Source organism: Tiliqua scincoides, chromosome 4, assembly GCF_035046505.1.
Source record: "Tiliqua scincoides isolate rTilSci1 chromosome 4, rTilSci1.hap2, whole genome shotgun sequence".
In the NCBI taxonomy this organism is placed as follows: domain Eukaryota; kingdom Metazoa; phylum Chordata; class Lepidosauria; order Squamata; family Scincidae; genus Tiliqua; species Tiliqua scincoides.
Window position 1 is genome coordinate 50,409,096 of NC_089824.1, and position 22,204 is coordinate 50,431,299.

General features: G+C 41.2%; 1 protein-coding gene across 1 annotated transcript in view; it reads left to right on the forward strand.

Moving 5' to 3' along the window:
* GAREM1 (GRB2 associated regulator of MAPK1 subtype 1) overlaps positions 1 to 12,710 on the forward strand; it is a 122,241-nt gene extending 109,531 nt beyond the window's left edge. The window contains exons 4-6 of the mRNA XM_066625105.1: positions 252 to 1,430; positions 6,765 to 6,934; positions 9,802 to 12,710. Coding sequence (XP_066481202.1) covers positions 252 to 1,430; positions 6,765 to 6,934; positions 9,802 to 10,711 — 2,259 coding nt within the window. The 3' untranslated portion in view covers positions 10,712 to 12,710. The remainder of the gene's footprint in view (positions 1 to 251; positions 1,431 to 6,764; positions 6,935 to 9,801) is intronic.
* The last annotated feature ends 9,494 nt before the right edge of the window (positions 12,711 to 22,204 follow it).

Sequence of the window (22,204 nt, forward strand, 5' to 3'; positions counted from 1 at the left end):
GCCTCCCCACTAGCAGCAGGGTGTGCCTTGTCAATTGTAAAAATGACTAATGGTGCACCTTGACAATTTTAGTGCCTTGGCAGTGTGCCATGAGGTGAAAAATGTTGGAAATCACCAATCTAGAGAGTCAAATGACAACAGGTGTTTTTGTTTTGGTTGAAAACCATTGTTTACAGTTTGTATTACCCTACCTCCTCAGTGTTTGAGATGGCTCATTCCAGCATTTTAATTTTAAACTCTCTGCATTGCAGGTGGCTTCGGGTGAATGCAATGAAGACACCGAAGTTTACAACATCACCCTCTGCACTGGAGATGAGCTAACTCTAATGGGACAAGCTGAAATCCTTTATGCAAAATCTTCCAAGGAAAAGTCCCGGCTCAACACCATCTTCAAGAAAATTGGAAAGCTTAATTCCATCAGCAAATTAGGCAAAGGCAAAATGCCGTGCTTGATCTGCATGAACCACAGGACCAATGAAAGCATTAGCCTTCCTTTTCAGTGCAAGGGCCGATTCAGTACACGCAGCCCCCTTGAGCTGCAGATGCAAGAAGGTGAGCACACCATACGCAATATTGTAGAGAAAACCCGACTGCCTGTGAATGTGACTGTACCAAGCCCTCCCCCAAGAAATCCTTACGACTTGCATTTCATCCGCGAGGGGCACAGGTACAAGTTTGTTAACATTCAGACCAAGACTGTTGTGGTTTGTTGTGCTCTGCGCAGTAACAAAATTATTCCAATGCACTTTCCATTACATTTGGCTCTTCCAAAGTTTATCCTCCCAGAAAGCCTTGTGAAGGGGGAGATGTGGCATGAAGTCTTTGTTAAGCACTGGTTCAGCCTCTCTCAAGAGCAGTTTGATATAGATGAGTATTCCCGTGCTGTAAGAGATGTGAAAGCCGACTGGAATGAAGACTGCAAAAGCCCCCAGAAAGGCCGGTCCACTGGCCACAATCACGTACCAAACTCCCTTAGTTATGCTCGGGATGAATTGACGCAATCTTTCCACCGCCTCTCTGTGTGCGTTTATGGAAACAACCTCCATGGAAACAGTGAGGTGAACCTTCATGGTTGTAGGGACTTGTGTAATGAGTGGGCTCTGTTTTCTCACGATACTTTGCAGTACCAGGATTCTGGGGATGGTAGCAGTGACTACCTTTTTCCAGAAGTTAGTGAAGAATCATTGTTTTTATCTGCCAAACCGGAACTTCCTTATGAAGAACTGTGGCTGGACCAAGGGAGTGGAAAAACCAACGATCAGCCTCTTACACGATCACAAAGTGAAAAGAACAAATGTGACAACTTTAGGAGTTCTTTCCGTTCCAAGTGTGGCACTTCATCTCTTCCAGCACCTGGACCTTTAACCACAACATCCAAGTCTTCAGATGGCTGCCTACCTCCACCACCTGTGCCTCCCAAATCTGACGCGGTAAGTGATTTTGATTCAATCTTCTACTCAGAGTTGGAGGAGAGATTCTCTTCAATTAGATGTAAACTTCAGAGTCATTCTTGGTAAGAGATCAGTTTAAACCCCTGTCCTAGAATACCAAATTCTTCTACGGTAAATACCACTCATTATTTTAAAAGTGTGAATTATTTTATTTTACTTGCTTTGAGGCTTTTTTCCTTTGTGCCTCATAGCAAGATCCTTACTTCCTGATCTAAGTGACGTCCTTTACAAACTTCTTGAAGACTCTGTATTTTGCCAGTTGCTACTTTTCTAAATTGTTTTGGAAAGAAATTTTTATAAATGAGATTTTACTGTATTTACCAGTAAAATCATTTTCCCCATAGAATGTGTATTTTCCATGCACTATGTTGCTGAACAAAGCTTGTATTTTAAAACATTCATGAAGAAATGCTCTTCGCTTTCATTTTACTTATCTTGAAAGACAGGCTAAAACTAGTTGGTGAGTGAAGATGTGCTCCTTCTGATGAACACAGAAGGAAAGGATTTGCTTATTAAAGCCCAACATGAGCAGAACTATTTCTCTTGCTGAGGTTGACTTTAAAAGAAATACTGGCAATTTCATGTCTTGGTAGATGTGGAATGTTGAGACCACCTTAGGAAAAGGCAGTGTCGGGTCACCGCTTTGGCTGGAAACTGATGGATAATAGGAAAAGGATAATAGAGAATTGGAGAGTAGAGCATGTGGTTCATTCACCTTCCGTGCCCACGTAATAGCTGTTAGATACACAGTTTTGAAAGTGAACAGGCATAAGTCCATAGCTATTCCTTTTGGTGTTGGTGAAATGCCAAAAGGAAGCACCTGATAGTGAAAGCCAGCCACAAAACCTAGATACTTTGGATATTGGGGATACATTGCAATGTGAAAAATCGGCATTCTTTAAGTCTGTGGCTGCAAACCATGCACCTTTTGTTTAAAAAAAAAACAACACTTACATACACATATCAGAACATTCAGTATCAATACCAAATGGGATTGCTTCATCTGACAATTATTGACAATTACATTATTGTATTGACAATTACAGTCTTACTTTGATGCCATGAAGTACCTTGAATGAAATGCTCCATTTTCAGAAACATGATAAATTCCATCAATCTTGGGGGGAGGAGGAATTGCAATAAACTCATCATAGTAGCCTCAGAGCCCAATCCTGTGGTCCACACCGTGCCTCCGCAGCATGGACCACTGTCGCAAACATGCCGTAAGGCACGTTTGCAGGGCTCACCACCAGGCTCCCACCAAAGGTGGCTCAGCTCTGGCCGGTGCTGAGCCACTACCAAGTGGGCGCCTGCGTTCCGCAGCTCGGCGGTGCCTGCGATCGCTGGGCTGTGAAACGGGGAATGGGACTGGGACGGGGGCGTTCCGTTGGGGCGGGGAGGCCAGCATGATGCGGGGAGGGGGCGGGGAGGCCGGCATGACGCAGGAGGGGGTGCGTACCAGAGGCATGCCCAGGGGCGGGAAGGAGGAGGATCCGTGGAGCTCCGCAGGATCTTCGGAGCTCATGGAGGCTGCATGCCTTACACGAGCGCCTTTACTTTAGCGGCACCCAAATGCAGGGCTGCCTCTCTTACCCAGGGGAAGGGGACAAATGTCCCCTACTCCCAAGGTGCCTCCCGCGGTAACCGCTAGATTCGGCGGCAGCCCTCATGGTGCCACCGAGCGGGGGCTCCCCGGGCAGCTCAGGATTGGACTGCCCCTTAGGATTGGGCAGTTAGACTACAACATTCTGATGCTTTTCATGTACTGCACAGTAGGTATCCAGATATAGCTTGCTGCATTTCTGTGTTTTGTGACTGGTAATTATTTAATAAAGGTAACATTCAAATAACCACTAAGACTGCTGCTCAGCCATGCACCTTAGAGGGAACATGTCTGGTAACTAACAGCCCAATCCTGAGCTGCCCGGTGCGCGTTACTACTGCAGCGCCAAAAATAGCTGCTGCGGTATCCTGTGCACACTGGGCAGCCTGCAGTGGCTCCTCAAAGGAAGAGAACTTCCACCCACTTCCCCTGGGTAAGGGGAAGTAGCCCCACAATGGGGTTGCTCAATTCTGTGGCAGCTCTGGAGAATCATGGAACTCTGTGTCAGGACACACAGCCCAGCACGGGCTTAGGATCTTGTGGAGCTGAGCTCCATCAGTCCTGCCCCCTCCCTCCCTGCCATGCCTCCTCCCCCATCTCTCCCCACCCCAGACACCTCTCCCCATGCCCCCGCTCACCTCTCTGCCACCTGAAGGTTCAGACAAGCTACTGGACATCAGGAAGCCCAGTGCCAGAGCTGGCCCAGCGTGGCCTCCCACTGGGCTAGCTCTCGCACTGGGCCCACAGTAGGGCTTGCAAATGTGCCTTGCAGCCTGTTTGCGACAGTGTACACTGGTAGAAAGCTGGTGCACTGGCCTCAGAATCAGGCCCTAAAAATACTAAGTAAAACATGTTTTAAAAATATGTAAGGACTTGGAATTGTATGGAAAAAAATAGAGATTTTTTGTCATGGTAAAATAGTTTTATTTTTTGGAGTGCAAGTTCAACTCAGTCACTGCTGAACATTTGTCTTTAGTCATTTATTTGTTTTGAAATGTTACTCCTTTGTGAATTTCTAATGTGCATGGCAGATGTTTGTACTTGGTCTTCCTTCAGAAAAGGAACAGGCACTCTAGTATTGAATTGTTTTTTCCCCAGAAATGGAGAGAGCACTTTTCAGAGATGTGTGTAGTAGAAAATAATTACGTATGGTTGTACCAAACAAAGGGCTGTGTTTATGTTGCTTAGATTGGGGAGGGGGGGGCAGATGAACTGATCAAGCAGAGATTAGCCTTAAGATTTCACAGTCCATTATTAATTTAATAGAGAGAGAATTTGCACATCATTCATTATTTGATGGCTATAGTATCGAAAGTATGAACGATCCCTCACAGACGAGTTACCAGACAGAACTTTCATGTTGCTTCAGACACAGTGAGTATTAATTGAGTGATCTCGCATATTCCACGGCAAGTCATCAAGTCCTTGTTAATTCATAGACGGTACATGCATGTGTGGACCTGTACTTAGGACTGTGTTAATGGCTCACTTAGAAAGTACTGATGGGAAAGGAGAGGTGAGTTGATGTCATTGATACAGGAAAGATTTTCAGATGAAAATCTTTATCAAACAATTATAGGTAGCTTGTGGATAATTTCTAGTAACACGGCTGTATAATTTTTTTTCCTAATAAGAAGCTGTTTTGCAGCTGACCTGAAAACTTTAACCTTGAATACGTTTTGCATCATTCTGTCAGCGAAAGCCTGTATATGTAGTGATGAGCTCCATTGAATGGCCTCTTGTATAACCTTGGACATATATTACCTAGCAGGCTGCATTGACTTTTGAGTCTGAGTTCAATCAATTCTGCGCTTTCCTACGAAGCAGCTCTGAAATGGTTGAAGGTTTAATGTTTGAATTCAGTAACAGCCACTAAGTATAACTAATTCTGATAATTTTTTTGTTAGGGAACGGAGACCTTGTTTAAAGATTGCAGCCTTGCGTAGCCATCATTAGAAAAATTTTCTCTGGCAGCACTACTACTTGATGGCACTAAGCCTCTTACCCCCATGCATGAACCATTTCTGGAGCACTTCCCATTCCTTTGATATGCTGTGTGCATTTGGGTGGATACATGAGGGTTTTAAATTTTACACTAGCCACATGAAGTATCTCCATGGAACAGTGTACTTTGGTTGCCTTCATTTATGGACTATTCTATAGTGTTTAAACAAGTCCTAAGCAAAGGCTTTGGAAATAGTTTTATTTCATTTCCACGTTGTTATCCACAGTGGCCTAATATTTTGCTGTTTTAAAATATATATACTCAGGCTGCATTTCTTTGCACAGTTGCTGATATTTAAAGCCCTTTAAAATCCTTATAACTTAGACATGCATAACTGCTTGCAAAATGGCAACTTAACACCAGTGTTACACATTCCAGATATGTTGATGCAGCTTATTCTAAAGCTTCCCACCATTAAAAATAAACTGAAGAGTTGCATTAGCAGTAACCTCTGGTAAGTATTTACAGGGAAAAGAATTATAGTGATGGAAACTCACGTTGTGTCTGTAAGCTATCCACCATTGTTTCAGTAGACTCCTGCATGAGACTTGTCTCTCAAAAACTAGGTGAGGTTACTCTTTTTTCCATATGAAGTAATGTCTCATGTTCAGTCAATTAAAGCCTTTTTTTTTTTTTTTTTTGAATTTAACAACTCTGTCAGTTCTGCTACATTTTCAAGATAAGAGGTTAACTATATGTGGGAAAGTAGCCAGAAGCTGGCTGGCAAGGCACTTATTTAATGTCAGGAGAACTTGATACAGATAAAATACTGCTTTTAAGTTCCCAATATGTTCTCCAGAACTTACAAATCTCTGACAATCTCTTACAAAGATGCAATTGGCCATTTTCTGCCAGTTACCCCTAGATCAAGTCTTTCAAATGCAAGTAGGGGAACATAATGTCAATATCTGCCTTTTAATTGGAACAGGTTGCCTAAAGGTTGGAAGTGAATGAATCCCTTTCCTTCCCTACTTCTTGTTCTGATTACAAGTCACAGTAAACAAGCAAATGAATGTATATTGATAACAGAGGCAATTATTATGTACCCAAATCAGGATGCAATAGGCTAGAAATGTTCATTTTCACCAGTGTCTCCCTGCCGATGTTCCACCACTCCACAGATGTTCCACTACTCACTCAAATAGACTACTTGCACTATCAATTGTTCTGTCAGGCTAAATTGGCTCCAGTAGCACCTGTACCAGCTTTTGTAGTGAAAGAATTGTCTCCACTAGTTGCCATGCGCCCTCTGCTGGCAACGTATAAGTGGACAAGCTCTATTTTCTACAAGAATCTGTTTTTAACAAGAATACAAGATTGACCAGTATTCAGATTTTTTAAATAGTCTCTTAGCAGATATTGATTTATCAAGGATGAGCTTTGCCATTGCTTTGTTTTCTATTCCTTCACAAACTAGGACTAGATGATTCTCCAACTTAGATTATTCCTTCTTACTTTTCAGGCGTTTTAAAAATGTTTATAAAGTGATATAATGTGATATGGAGCTAAGAGAATGAGCCATGAGCCAGGAGGTCCTTGGTTCAAATTTTTCTACAGTTATGCATTTGCTAGGTGATCTTAGGCTGGCTACAATATAGAGTACTGCCCTACCTTGCAGAGTTGTAAAGATTACTGAGATGTTCATGTGGAGTGCTCTGAACCCATGAAAGAGCTACATAATGGCTCAGTATTATCATCACTCTAGGTCAGAGAGGAATGCAGGCTCCTGAATGTTCCACCTGTCCCGCCACGAAATTCAAAGCCTACATCTACTAGTCCCTCTGTTCCTCCTCGGACAAGCAAACCAGCACGTCAGCAGCAGACTCGTTCTCCTAGTCCAACTCTCTCATACTATTCTTCAGGGCTGCACAGCATGTAAGTACTGAGTGTTTTCTTCTGGTGCTGAGCTTAGTTTCAGAAATGGGTAATTGCACTAACTATGCAGAACATAGTTACTACTTGAAACTGTTTTACATAATTTCTCCATTTTCACTCCCTTTAATAGGTAAGATAACTACAGTATAATTATTTTGGCTGCTGTATCTGTACTTCAACCACCTTTTTAACTCATTAAGGGAAGAGCAAATGAGCACAGGGAGAAATTTTCACTACAGTAGGAAATTGTCCCTGCTCAGATGTGACATACTATGGACTGTATCGCGTTGGATGTGCATTTCAAAAATTCTTTTGTAGAGCACATAGTCTACATACAGAATGTCTCAGATTCAATCCCTAACATCTTTAGGAAGAAAAGAGAAGAAGAAAAAACTACAGTAGCACCCCCCCCCCCCATATTTGCAGATTCAGCCACCCACCTATCAAAAATTGGGGGGGGGGAATATTCTTCCTCTCGCCTCCCCTGTCCATCAGGACTGCCCTTTGTAGCACATTGTGTATGAATGTAGGCCCAGGCTTGTCTCAGTAACCATGCTCAGCAGCATTTTACCAGCTGGCAGCTTCTCCATGAAGGCCATGCTGAGGTAGCGCAAGGGTAGTCCACTGCACTTCCCTCTTTGCCTCTTGCAGTATCTCACCCAGAGGCTCCCTCTAGCCAACATGAAAGCAGTCAACCATCCTGTCAGACAGGCCGCCTCTGTGTCTTAAGCCCAGAATCTGAAAATACAGTACAGTATATAGGGTTAGCTACTATCTACTGCAGGTCTTTGAGCGTATTACCTGTGGTGGGGCTACTGTATCTTACATAGAAAATTCTCTGCGTGCGACTCTGAAAAGCTATTTACTATCAGTGTAGACAACAGATGGATCAGTGATTTAACCTAGTATACTGTAAGTAAGCTTCTTAAGTTCCTGCACAACTGTGTAGAACAGGGGTGTCCAAACATTTTGGCAGGAGGGCCACATCATCTCTCTGACACTGTGTCGGGGGCCGGGGAAAAAAGAATTAATTTACCATTGAAAATTTGAATAAATTTACATAAATGAATATATTGGAAATGGAACTTATATGAATGAAGGCCTTGCACAAAGCAAGGCCAGCCTTTCCTTCGCTGCATCACAGACATGCATCAAGTAGCGGAAGGAGCCCTTGTCCCACAGCTCAGGTGAGAAGTCGAACAGTCGTCCTCTTGCTGACAGCAGTTGCGTCAGGCCAGCACGGGCTCCAACAAGTCTCTGGAGGGCCAGAGGCTCATTGGAGACTGGGGGCTCCCTAAGGGCCTGATTGAGAGTTCCCGAGGGCCACAAGTGGCCCCCGGGCCGGGGTTTGTGCACTCCTGGTGTAGAACATACATGTGATTGTAATGATAGCAATTTGAAATTTGCTAAGCTAGAGATAACAGATGATAGAGATCTTCAGTGTGGTGAAACCTGCCTACTAACATTTAATCTTTGCAGATTCAAAAATAGATCTTCTCTTATGCCATCCAAGGGAGTAACTACTACATTGCAGCAAATGACAGGTACTGTCATTTGAAGCAGTTGGATTACAGTGGCTGATAGGAGTGGAGACCTAGGATGCAACTGGGATTGAAAAAGCAGGAACTTTTTGCACATAAATCATTCCTAACTGGGGAGTTTTGTAGTGAGATTTGACACTTCATAATGCTGGCAACTGTGGGATCTGGGATGGCAACAGGTGAAGGTAACTCTTTAGATTGTCACAGTTTGCAGCATAGACCTCAAAACTTAAGTCAGTTGACTAGGTCAAAGTATAAAGAAAAAAATGAATTCTTCTCATTTTGAGATGTTTAAAATGTGGATTCGGTGACATCTAGGTGGGGAAAAAGTTTCAGCATCAGCCAAACTTTTATTCTACCATTTTGCTTTCACATCAATCTTTTTCCCCCCCCAAAAATGTATATTATATATACCCTACTTTACAATAATGTGAATACATATGAAAACAATGCTTATTCCTATGATGTGTTTATGCACACAGCAGTAGAGAGCTCTCATGGGAGCTGGATACTTTAATCTGTTAAATTGGTGAATTAAGCAATTGTGGCTTTGAGAGCAGACTCTAATCAACATGGATGCAAGTTAAGAATGCCCTTTTATTTTGGGGGGCTATTTTAGTCTTGATACATTGCTAAAAAGGCAAATGAGAGAGAAAAATGTTCAGTTGTTTTTCCTTTGAACAATGAGTGATGTTGCTTTTGTTTGTTGTATAAAGAAGATTCTTTCTCATGTTAAGTGCCTGCATATGAAGGGATCTGCACAGGCACAACAGCTCTTTTCTTCTCTCACCCTCAGCAGGCACATGCATGCATGCCTCTCATGTACACATCCAGCCTGTTCTGTCAAGGAATATGAGCATCTGGTCTGGTGCAGTGTCTGCGCACAACTTGAGGCAAAGAGGGGTTCTCTTGCGCCTTATGAGGATTCCTCCGTATGTGAACTTTGTACCTGCACAAAGATAGAGAGAAGTTTCTTGTACTTCACTACCTCTGTAATGTTCCTTTTTGTTGTGGTTTTGGTAATATGCATTCTGATTTAAATTTAATTGACTTTTTTTTCATAGTCCAAGTTCTAATGCCATGGCTATTGGCCAAAGAAAACCATGGGGGCTAGTTTTTAGATGAAGGTAACACTCTGTATAAGCTAGATGTAAAGATACTCGGTGTTATATGTGTTTTGTCCAGTATACACAGGCTTAAAGCTAAGAAGTGAAAAGCAGTTGTCAATAAAGTTAACTACTCTTCTAGGTAATAAAGAAGAGCATTGCTACCTACCAACCCTTTATTCTAACTATTATTTTTGCTCTTTTAAAAATAACCCAAAAGCAATGCTGCAGAAGGAGAAGCCGAAAATCCCAAGAGTGCTCCTGTTGCTTGCTATCCATGTGGCAATGTGAAAGCTGAACTGAAAGAGCTTGGCAACAAACTGCCTTGTGGAAGCCCCTGTGCTGATGCGCTGTCATGTAGACTGTCATGGCCAAATCATTTTTCTGGAGCTGCTGAAGGCCTTAATAGGACTGACTTCCTTATGGATCCAAGCCGGAGTTACAGTTATCCAAGGCAGAAGACTCCTGGCACGCCAAAGATAAACTGTCCAGCACCTTTTACATTTGATTTTGACCAATGTGAACTCTCCACTGGGGACACTCTGTCAGCCACAGCAGAGCTTGGATGCGCTGTATCCAGTTGTCCAAAGTCAGCAAGTTATTCTCTTGAGTGCACTGATGAGAAAAACCTGGCAGTAAGTAGCTCTCTGCAGTCTCTCTCATGCCCTGCCTTACCTCCTCGTGCACTGAAAATGATGGATGAAAAGTCAAGTCTAGACCGGTGTCCACTCCCTCTCAAGATAGATGGGGCTGAGGAGGAGCCTCAGACAGGCTCACCAGACCTTTCTGAAGATCAGTACCTTGGTAAAACGGGCATGCAGGACATCCTGGCAAATTCTTATCCTTTCTCATCTCCCCTTCATCTCCAGCTAGCACCAAGGTCTTGTGGTGATGGCTCTCCTTGGCAGCCCCCTATAGATCTGTCTGGACTCTCAATAGAGGAAGTTTCCAAATCCCTGAGATTTATAGGCCTATCGGAAGATATCATATCATTTTTTGTTACTGAGAAGATTGATGGCAACTTGCTTCTTCAACTCAATGAAGACATTCTATCTGAGGACTTCAAACTAAGCAAACTGCAGGTTAAGAAAATACTGCAGTTCATTAACGGCTGGAGACCTAAAATGTAGTGCTAATCTGTTCAACAAAACTCAGAGAAATGTGCTCGAAGCAATGAGGCTAACATACAGTCTCCCATTTTTTTGCACTAAAATCTTTCTCTCTCTCTCTTTTGTGTAAATAGTAGCAGAACAAAATTCTTACTATGCATAGTTTTAAGTGGTGAGCGCAGATACTTTTGTACATAGCAGAAACATAAAGGTGTGCCTTGTGCATTCCTGAACATTCAGCAGCTGCTAAAAGTGAACATTAAAGAGAATTTAATTTGTACTCATGTAGTCTGTTAAGACATCATATTTATTATTATTGATTAGGCAATGCTGAACAGCAGCACATTAAATCAGTTTGATTTTGTGTGTTTACCAATAAATGTATTTCCTCTTGGATTTTGTTCTGATGGCTGCATACCTTGCCTTTAAATTTTACTTATCCAATGGAAAGTGTCAATGTTTTTAGCATTTTGAAATGCTGCCTGTAAAAATGTGCAGATACAAATCTGATAAATCACAATTTGAGGCAATTTATTTTATGCAAGCAGAGCCTCCCTGGGATTTGGCTCCCATTTTGTATGGATTATAATAAAAGCCCTTTCTGACTGAGCCCATGCACCAGTTAAAAGTGCAGAAGCTCAAACATACAAAACATCAGCTCAGCTTCATCTCCAGACCATGAAGATTTCTCATGGAGAAAGAAATTTATGTTCATTGTATATTGCACTGTCTACTTGAAAAAGAACTTTGATTCAGAAAGAATTGCTGGACTTGATGAGAGCAGTACTAACTTTTTTTAAATCCTGTTATGAGCTGCCATTGTTCTATTCGCACAGGCACCCCTCCTTTACTGTTATGCATTGAACCTTTCTCACTGTTGTGGCCTTCCTGTATTTAGTCATTACCATTTCAGATAGGCAAGAAAGAAGAGAGGGGATCAAAAGGATACTGAAACCACACTACTCTCTGCTTCTTCCTTCTTCAACATAAAGGATTAAGAGGAGACAAAGATATAAGGCGGGGTGCCAAACATAAGGCCTGGGGGTTGGATGCGGCCCGCAAAAGCTTTTTATCTGGCCCTCAGGCTTTCAGCTGCTGAATAGTGCTGAGGTGTTAACTGCTGAAAGGGAAGCCCACTTGAAAATTGAGCTCTTCCATATCTTGAATATGATCAAAATATGTGTATTTTCTCTTCAGTCATTTACAGCTAATGAGTTCCTAAGTGAGAAAAAGTGCTTATTTTTTGACATGGCCTGTTTAATGACATCACTTTCGGCCCTCAGCAGACATTATGAATGCTATTTGGCCCTCTGTATGAAATGAGTTTGACACCCCTGATATAAGGAGTTTGAGATAGCGCCACCACTTAACATGACTGGCTGGCACTCTGTGTTTGCTCTTTCATGACCAGGAAGAAAAGGTAGGATTTGAGGAAATCTGGCCCAAGCAAAGTATATGATGAGCTGCCCTAGCTCTACAGTACTTCTTTCTCACACAGAATAAGAGTTTGATTTTTCCATCTTTCTTGTTTGCTTATAGCCTAGAAAGACCTTTGCTTGCAAACAGAATTCTTTTGAATAGCTTACAACAAATACAGTATAAATCACCAGCCCCTGGAAGTGTATAATGCTGACATTATACGTTCTTAGGCTGCAGCCCTATACATACTTACCTGGGAGTTAGTCTCACTGCTTATTTCTGAGTAGAAAGGAATAGGATTGTGCTGTTAAATAACTTGTTTGGAGAAAAGCATTCAAAGTTGGCACAGAATGAGCAAAAATGTTCAACTACTTTGCAGACAGTCAAAATACTTTTCTGTGTTTCTGGGTACATCTTGATGCCTGCTTTTGTGTAAACAAATTGTCAGGAATCAGCACCTCATTGTCTTATGTGGATGGAAGAGTCTGGCTCAAAGTGTAACATTAGGAGGTGACAGTGCAGCAGTGCAGTTAGTGTTTTCTCCTGGATGCTTTGTGTTGCTACTGTTTCTTTAAGGATCTTATATATTATAAAAAATTAGGATATAGCAGAATTTAAAATCTTAACCTAAATTAAAATATTCACATCCCAAAAAGTAACACTAGTCTAATCAAAATTAAATAGTTGAATTAATGATATATTTAAATAAAAGTTTAAGGAATGGAGAGCACCTGAGGCACAACACCTCTTGAAAAAATGTGTTTTAAATTCCTCACAGTTGATACACACCTGTTGCAAAGCTGGGATAGTCTTTGTACAATAGGAAAGTACAATGTCTTTTATCAGTTTTTCTTTATTATAGACAGCAAGCATATTGAAGTCTTGGCATTGGAATCTAGATCTGCCGCATCATTATTAATTCCATTGCTTTTCCACAAAGGTTTGAACAACTAGGATAAAATATTCCTGTCTATATTTTAAGACAAAATAAACAGTACAGGTCACCCTTGAATCCACTGATTCATTTATACTACATGCTATATTTGATGGAGAAATCTAGAGGAACTAGTGAACACTTGCAAGAGATTGTAAGGTGCATGATTTTGACTGTGGGGGATTTAACCACATATGAATAGTTCCCATCCTGCATCCTGATTTTGCATATGGTGCCTTCAAAACAAGCTCCTTTAAAATTAATAATAATTAGGACTGGTATATACCTAGCACTTTCTCTGCACGTGAACAGAGATGCTATTAGGTGTGAGTGGTCTTGCAAGAAGAAATCAGTGTAATGGAGCTGTAAACTGGTAATTTAAATGTTTGAAAAGTACTGCTGAATGTCCTGTATTGGTTTCTCTCTTTCCCTCTCCTGATTTCATGTGTGACCAAGGACAGCGCTGGCCTTCACCCATATAGGCAAATCTTCTGAATGCACCAACCCATACTTTCAGTTCAGTGGCTCAATTGAGATATTCCGAATCATTGTTAAGAAAGCTTAACTATGTTTTGGTCTGCATCTAAATTAATCCATGATTTGATATTGGCTGGCAAACCTGAATTTGGTATGGTGTGATGAAGTTGACAAATCATAGTGACAGTCATTATTCCATCTCCAAAAGCTGCCTCATCATGTAAACAGCAGTTCACTTATAATGCATGTATATGAAAACAGAAGCAGACAAGGAGTTTTAAACCATGGCTTGCCTGTTGTATGCCTAGAAGCTTAGATCATGACTTGGGTTGGAAACTGCTTAGTACAAACCATGATTTGACATGTCTGAACTAAGTTAATGTTTTGAGAATTGCAGCCTTTCTAACCTTTTAATGAGAGAGTGCAACAGCCTGATAACTGCAGTTGTTCAATTCCTTTCAAATCTGTCCACTCTGCTTTAGAAATTGGCATGTAATTAAAGCTAAGGGTTTCTAGCTTCTCCCTTGTGATTTGAGAAATGGCCATCCAGGCCTAGCCCAAATGAACGCAGTACATGAAGCTGTACCCGTCCTCTGTTGCCTCCCACACGCTGCTGCCTCTGCCCTCCATGGAAAGGATGCCCCCACATCAACTTAACTACAGGAGAGACAACAGTGGTAGCAGCATGCTCTTTAATTTCCAACTCTCCCCCTTTTGTCATTATGCTTTGCATACTCATTAGCTTGTACATGTCCCACCACCACCACCTCCTTGCTTGTCTAGCCATTTAAAACAAACTGAACTGAAAAGGATTGGCCACATTTGTTTTCCATTGAGCCCCCCATTAGCTGCCGGTTCCCACCTAGTCATTTCTTCAAACACATGCTGGGTGGAGTGTGTTGAAAGTAGAAGTGGACTCAGCTCCCAGCATGTTCCCACCAGTCCACGTGTTTAAAGAAGTGGCATGGTAGGGATCAGCAGGCAGTGGAGCTTAAGGTAAGAGTGTACAGGGCTTGCTCTCCCTCCACTGCCTTCTTGCCCTCTCAAGCAAGGAGAGAGGTGGGAAGATAATCCTAAGAACAGGATCCGTCTGCCACCTCCTTTCTCCAACACTAAAGAATAATGTTAACTGTGAGCAAGCAAGAATGGAATTGGAGTGTGGGGTGGAGTGGCTTGCAGGCTGGCTGGGGGGTGCAGAAGACAGATACAGGATGTGGGGCACCTCACATTAGATCAATGTTGCCTCCTCCAGCCTGCTGCTTAGAACAGCTGATTCAGTCTGCCTTGTGGCTGGGGCAACGTTGTGCTCACCACAAGTTTAGAAACTATTAATTGCTAAGAGAAGTCTGCTTCTGCAGGATGCAAGCAAAATATTAATTTCTAGCAAGTTTTCTCTTGATAAGTCACTACTTCTGGCACACTTTTTAAAGTACTGGGGTTATTGAAGCATAGCACATTCTTATTCACGGCATCTAAGTAGTATTTAGATTGTAACTTACATTTATTTAAAAATCATTGTCTTGAGGTTCTCGTGTTTAAGAAACCAGGTGCTATAGACAATGGGCTTTTGTTTTCTTATTCACTTCAAGAATGGTAAGTTATTTTCCCCTTCACCAGTTCTGTATGTGGACATCTGATCTGTATCAGTATCCCTGCATGCTTTGCCATCCCACATAGTGATTCTCATTCCTATATTTGAATGTTGCTCTCCCTATTCTTGCTACAAGTTACTGTTCTATGTTGCTTTGAAGAGTCCATTATCCTGCTATCTGTAATTTTTTGAATCTAGTTTACTGGAGAATTAATGATAGGAGAAACATTCATAAGCCTCTCTACACCCTGCAATGAGTCATGGTACTAATTCTTCAAACCCATTCCGCATACATAACAGCTCCTAATACGTTTAGAAATACAACTTCTGGACCAGAGACGAAAATCTGACACTGATTACTATTTTTTTTTCCCCTATGACATGATATAAGTAACGTTTTAAATCCGGGACATTACTCAGGGCATCAGCCTGCATTCTTGTAGTTCACTCCCTAATGTGTAAGGTCAAGCTGGAATTTTTTAACACTAGCATGAAGTAGGATTGGAGATATGAACCTTCCTGACACAATGGAATTTTCAATAAGGTTTCAGAGTTCCCATGTTTTGCTTAAGTACCTTCCCAGCATAAATTTGCAATCCTTTGCATGTTGAATACAAAAATCAAACTCAAGCACTGATTGAGAGCAGCATTTACAGTATTTCCTTTTTAGGAGCAGTGCAGTTGATTTATGTACCTACTCTTAATCATCCTTGCTGCAGAATCTACATGCAGCATACTTCAAAAATAGTATGCAAGTACTATTGTATATTTTTCTCAACAGGATTTCAGTTAGGTTTCTTCTGGAAATTAAAAAAACTAGAATTAGTCCATCTGTAATGATTACTCTGATACTGTCTCTGATTAACCAAAGTCCTACTATATTGCAATGAATTGTATTCAGTTTCTTTTAGACATGTGCAAAACTATACCCACACATGTTGACTTGGAAGTAACTCCCACTATTTCAAATGGGGCTCATTTTGGATAACTGCAGACACTTTCTTTTCACAGAATAGACACATTGTATTAAGCCATTTCTGCCCAATGTTGCATATACACAACAGGGATCAAATGTGCACACCTGTGGGTTGGGCAGAAATGGGTTAAGTGGGGTATTCTCAGTAAGTATGTGCAGGATCAGGATTATTTTGTTGACAAAAATTAAAGACTTGGATAACAATTCATAAATGCACTTTTAAAAGCTGTTTGCAGCTAAGAAATTGTGGGTTAAGTTAGTTTTATTTTGCTTTGTCACAGACACAGTATGGTAATTTTAATATTCTATATCTTGATTTCTTAATGGCAGTAGCTTCATTAGAAGTAGATGGTAGGGATCAGTGCAATGTCTGTCAAAGCTATTTCAAACCAAAATGCTTTTGTCTTGAAGGTTCCCCTCCTGATTTAAAATATGTTAATGAAAATAATTTATTCTTGATACAGTTGAGAGTAGAAATGTGTTTGCAAAGCAGGGTCCTTGATGACATTCTTAGTGAGGTGTGGGTTCATGTTTCGTTTCATCCATATTACTACACTGTATTACCAAAGGGGATCTCATTGATTGGGTTGTGAAAATCAGTGGTAGGGAGACCTGATTCAGTCCAGGCCATGGAAACTTGTGCCTTAACTACCCAATCTCCTGAATGGAATTTAAAAGGAACAAATTTAGAGGAATTCTACACTTGCTTAAATATGTACTTTGTCTCAGGGGAACTAGAGGCCACTATTTAAAATGGGGGGAAAGCTGCAGCCAGATGTTAGAGGGTCCTCCACACACAAGTGCATATGCACATGTGAAAATGTCTTGTGCCTGCCTGCTGCTGACATTGCCACCTAGCTTCTGTGGGCTTTGTATTGTGAAAAAGGAAGTGTAAAGAGCATAGGGGGAGAGAAAAGCAGATCATCTCCCTCTTGTCCACGCTTCTTTGCAATATAAGCATGTGCTGAGCAAACCAGAGCTTTGAAGAGCAGCACACTAACCTGGATGGGTGGAGGAGGAGAGCTGAAAAATCTGTGCATGTACCTGGGTGGGTGACTGCAAGCTATGTGCATACGGATGGGTGGTAAGCATGTGCATGAGATCACATTTTGTGCCTGACCCCACCCACTTGACAGCTATTTTCTGCGTGGTCCTGCATCCTTGGTGACCACTTTACAGTGGAAAGTGCCATTCCTTTTCACAACTTCTGAGGCACTCAAAGGTTTGGAGACATCTGTGTTAGAGATTATAGGTGAGTAAACCAAATTTCGTTCAACTCGCTGTAAAGTGTGCGTTTGCAATGTTAAAACATCGTAACACTGCAAAGGTGATGCCTGCATGGACAGATCAGTGCACAGGGAGCCTTATGCTTACTTTCCTACCACCACTAGTATTTTATCTGGTTCAGTTGTAATCTGAGCATTAAATTCTAATTTCAGAAATCATTCTTTAAACTCTGAGCATTAAAATTCCTACTACAACATAGTGGACTACCTGTAGTTGAATTCATGAGACTACATGAACAAGAAATCTGAATGCTAGGTGGTACATCACTAAATACATCTAGGAAAAAGAGCCTTTTCATCTCAAAATAGTTCCAGTTCTTGCATACAGAAGCTGACCAGGTGTAAAATTTTATATTTATTTTCTAGTCTCCACTTGTCTCAAACAAAAACAGTTTCTGGGTTAAGCTGTTCAGCTTCCAGTTAGTTTCGTGTTTGTCAAAAGATAAATCTCAGAACAAACCCCAAATTATTGACTTGGTGAACATTCTGTTGTTTAAATGAAGTGTGTTCTTGTGAAAGTCTAAGCTGGTTTGAATATCTCTATATAAGATTTGTGACTGGCAACATTTATTTAAACCGTATGCAAATAACCCTCTAATGTAGATGAACAAATGTCAATGGTGTATTGTAAGTATATAATTGTACATTAAAGATACTATTTTCATGATATTTTAAATGGGTAGAGTTCATTCATTTCATTAGGTTGCATGATTTCATTAGGTTATGGATAGATTAAAATATACAGTATTTGGATACTAGGGACCAAGGGCCTAATCTGTCCAGCACCAATGCAGCCCCGAGGTAAGGAAGCAAACATTCCCTTAATATGAGGAGGCTTCTGTGACAGCCTCCCCCACCTCAGGATGTAGTGTGCACTCTGTTGGTATGGCTGCATCAGTACTGAAGAGTTGAGTACGATTGGGAACTTAATGGATAAATCATTTGATCCTGGACAACCGAAGATGAAACAGAAGTTTTTCAAAATGAATTTGATTGTTTTCACAGCCTCGGAGTACAACCTATTAGGTTTTTTTAAAAGATTTCTTAGTCTAATTAAACATTTTGATCTTACCTGTTTTCAACCTGCTTCTCAAAGGTTTTCAAGTGCGCAAGCACGATACTCATATCTTTGTCTGAAAATAGATATCCTTTTATAAAATAATTTTATCTGTCCTCATTCTTACAGTGTTTGTAAGAACTTACGACAATATCAAGCTTATTTACTGTATTATAAAAAAGACCATAAAACAGCAACCAAAAAAAAAAATCGACATAGCATAAAACTGATGCAGGGAGTGCAAAGGAATAACCAAAACAATGAAAACATTTTAGACATACCCTGAAAAAAACAATGAAAATAAAGGGAACTTCAAAGTACAGTTCCCTTTATTCTGAATACAGTTTCCCCAATGTACAAACATTAGGGGAGCAGATTCTACTAGGAGGAGACTGTGTGCCTTTTCTGATCTTGTAACAAATATGCAAGAGGGCCCTGCCTGATTATCTTGGGGTACAGATAGATTCATGTGGGTGAAGACAGTCCTTGAGATACCCAGGCCTCAAACTATTAAGGACTTTCAAGATATCATCAGCACCTTGAATGGCACCCAAAAAAATGCTGGTAACCAATGCAACTGGAATAACAGGGAAATAATATGGCCACAATATCTTGCCTCCATTATCAACTTCATGGCTGCATTCTGCCCCAGCTGTAATTTCTCAAATGATCTTCTGGGTCAGCCCCAGTGTTGGGTGTTGCCACAATCAAAGTGAAAAGTAACTAAGCCATTGACAACCAAAGCAAAGTATATGTATAAATATTTTCTAAGACTGATAGCATATGTATCACTAAGATCAGGCTAGCGAATTCTGATAGTATTAACTTTGCAGTTGAGTGTGTGTCGCTCACAAATAACAATGTAGGCAAAGTAATGCTAGCTGGCCATGAATAGGAGATGGAGCATTCTGTCGCCTGCATGAATTCCGCCCAGTTTTCCCTGGTTTGCCTTAACTTTGATGCTTGGTTCCATCTGACCATGGTTAACATTAAAGTATTTGCAAGTCAGCTTCTGTTACATTTTTGCCTTTGCATCCACAGCCTATCACTTCTCAAAGATGACCCTGTGTTTGCTGTATTTGATGATTACACATTTCCTTAGCAGCAGATTGTAGCATGGTAACGTATGTGCTAATGTAATTGGTATTTTTGTTGTTTTTTAGGTAGTTTTGAAAGAACGGTGAGCAGAAATTAAATATCCACTATCTGTTCCACAAGATAGTAAAGAATGAAAACTGCTGAAGAACCTGTCTATTATAGCTTCACGTGAATTCTTGTGTAACACAGAATTCTTGTGTGTAACACAAGAATTCATGTGAAGCTATAATAGACAGGTTCTTCAGCAGTTTTCATTCTTTCGTTCACACAAGAGGTTGTACACTCTCTTGCACAAATAGAACATTTTTGAGAGTTTCATGTTATTTCTGTAACATGGTAATACAAGGGGCTGAGAGCAATGTAATAAGCTGCCTAGAGTCATCTATGGTAGGATGTAAATATTTTAACAAATGTTCCCTACTTTTTATTATCCTTACAAGAAGTCTGCGTGGTAAGGTTTGGTTGTTATCATCCAGAATGCTTTGTGTCAGGATTTTTGAACCTAGCTCCACTTAGTCTAACTCTAGCCACTACACCCCATTGGCCCTCATTTCTTAAATACACTCAGTTGGATCTAAAGGTACCCTTCCATTTGTGGAAGAATTTTTTCACTCACTGGAGTATTTTACCACAGGTACAATTGTTGTGGAGTAAAGTGAAACTAAATCCAAATATTTTGTTCCACATGCACATACAGAGGCATGGAAGCTGCTATAGAACCTACCCATTATAGAAGAAAATATGTTGTTGGCAACCTTCAGTCTCGGAAGACTATGGTATCGCGCTCTGGATGGTGGTTCTGGCACAGCGTCTAGTGTGGCTGAAAAGGCCGATTCAGGAGTGACAATCCCTTCCACACTGGGAGCAAGTGAGATATTACATGAAGGCCTGGGGATGCAATCCAAACTGTGCCCCAGACCTCCAGGTGTTCCAAAAGTGCCATAAGGCACTACTACACCACTGCAGGAGGAGGTAGGCTGGTGCACAGATGGACCTGCTGCGCCAGTGGATAGGTAAGTATGTGCCGACCTGTCTTGGCCAGCAGGGGCGTTCAGGGAGGGCAGGAGGAAGGTGGTAAAGGGGGGGTATTCCAGGGAAGGTGATAGGAGGGTCCGTGTGTGGTCTGGACGTGGGAGGAGGGTGATGCACTTAGGCTGGATCTTAACCCTTCTCTCAGACAGCCTGGCCTAACATCAGACTGCTCAGATCTGCGCCACCTCTTAAGGTGGTATTGTTATAATTATCCCATTTGGGCTACTGCTGTGCAAGTTGTGCAGCAGCCAGCCTCAACCCTGCGCTGGATAAAGTGCATGCCCGCTGGCCTGCCTGTTCCAGCATGGGTTGGGATTGGGCTGTTAGTCTTTTGACTCGTATCTAAAGTCTGTTTTACTGGACATATGAAAAGGCTGCCTTGGTGGCTGTGTTACAACTGTGGAACCCTCTACCAACAGAGGCCTGCCGGTTCCTTCTCTTTAGGTTTTCTGCCATCAGGTTATGTCTAGTCTTTTTAAAGAAGCTTTTGTCTCATAGGGTATATTCCCTTTCTTCTCTCTTCTCAACAGTTAGACAGTCAGAGCTGCTCTAGCAGCTGCCTACATTGAACAGGGGGTTGAATTAGATGACTTCCAAGGTCCTTTTCAACTTTTACATTCTATGAAGAGAACAATGGGTTACTTGATATAAGTGATCAAAATGTCCCTCTCCCCACATAAAACTACTTGTGTTTTAAAAGTCAGTTCTTTCCACATTCTTGAGTGACATTATCTAACCACATGGGGAAAAGTTACACTGTGAAACAGAAGCCTTGATTGTTTTTGTTTCGGAAGAAAACATTCTCCCTATATAGGGGAAGAGAAACTGGAGAATATGGCATTAAACCCAAAGAGATTCTTTAACTAGGATAATTATTAAGGCTACTTCATTCTTATATGTAGATCAAGTTCATGTGTAGTGTACGCTTACTGAGAAGCCACAGCCAATTTTACCTTCCCAGAACATATTAGCAAAATATAGTAATGTGAAATAGCTGAACATAACAATTACCCATCAGCTGCACTCTAATTTGTACATGGCAGTGCTTGCTGGCTGCATTTGAAGTACCCTTAATCTGGACACTATTCTGAAACATGAGAACAGGCTGTCATACAGTCCCCTGTGAAGAAAGATATTCAGCTTCATAAACAGGGCTCTTTACAAGTCTTAAACAGCAGCCATTATGTTCCAGAATACTTCTGTAATAAAAATCCATTTTTAATGTTTTGCTGTGTAATTGTTTTCAACAAAGTGTACATCAGTGGTTCAGTTTTTTTGCTTTCTTACTAAGTTATGTGTTGGGTTGTATTACTCATTAACATTGTATTAAAGGGGGGGACTAAAAGCAGAGTTGGACAAAGGTAAGAGTGGACTATTCTAACACCCATGTTGAGCTAGGGGCACTTTTCTGACAGGCATTCCCCATCAAAGCTGCTTCCTGATTTATGCTTAACAAACACATTGCTTCTACAAAGACAGCTGTTGGCCAAAGCTTTGGTGTTAAGAAACATTTCGAGCACATAAAGATTTCCTTTAAATGACAAAACCTCAGCTCCAAAAATGGCTTTGTACTCCTGCCAGCATGCAGTAAATGTAAAAGTATTACAAACTTTCCATCTTCTTGCCACTAAAATGAATAAAAAA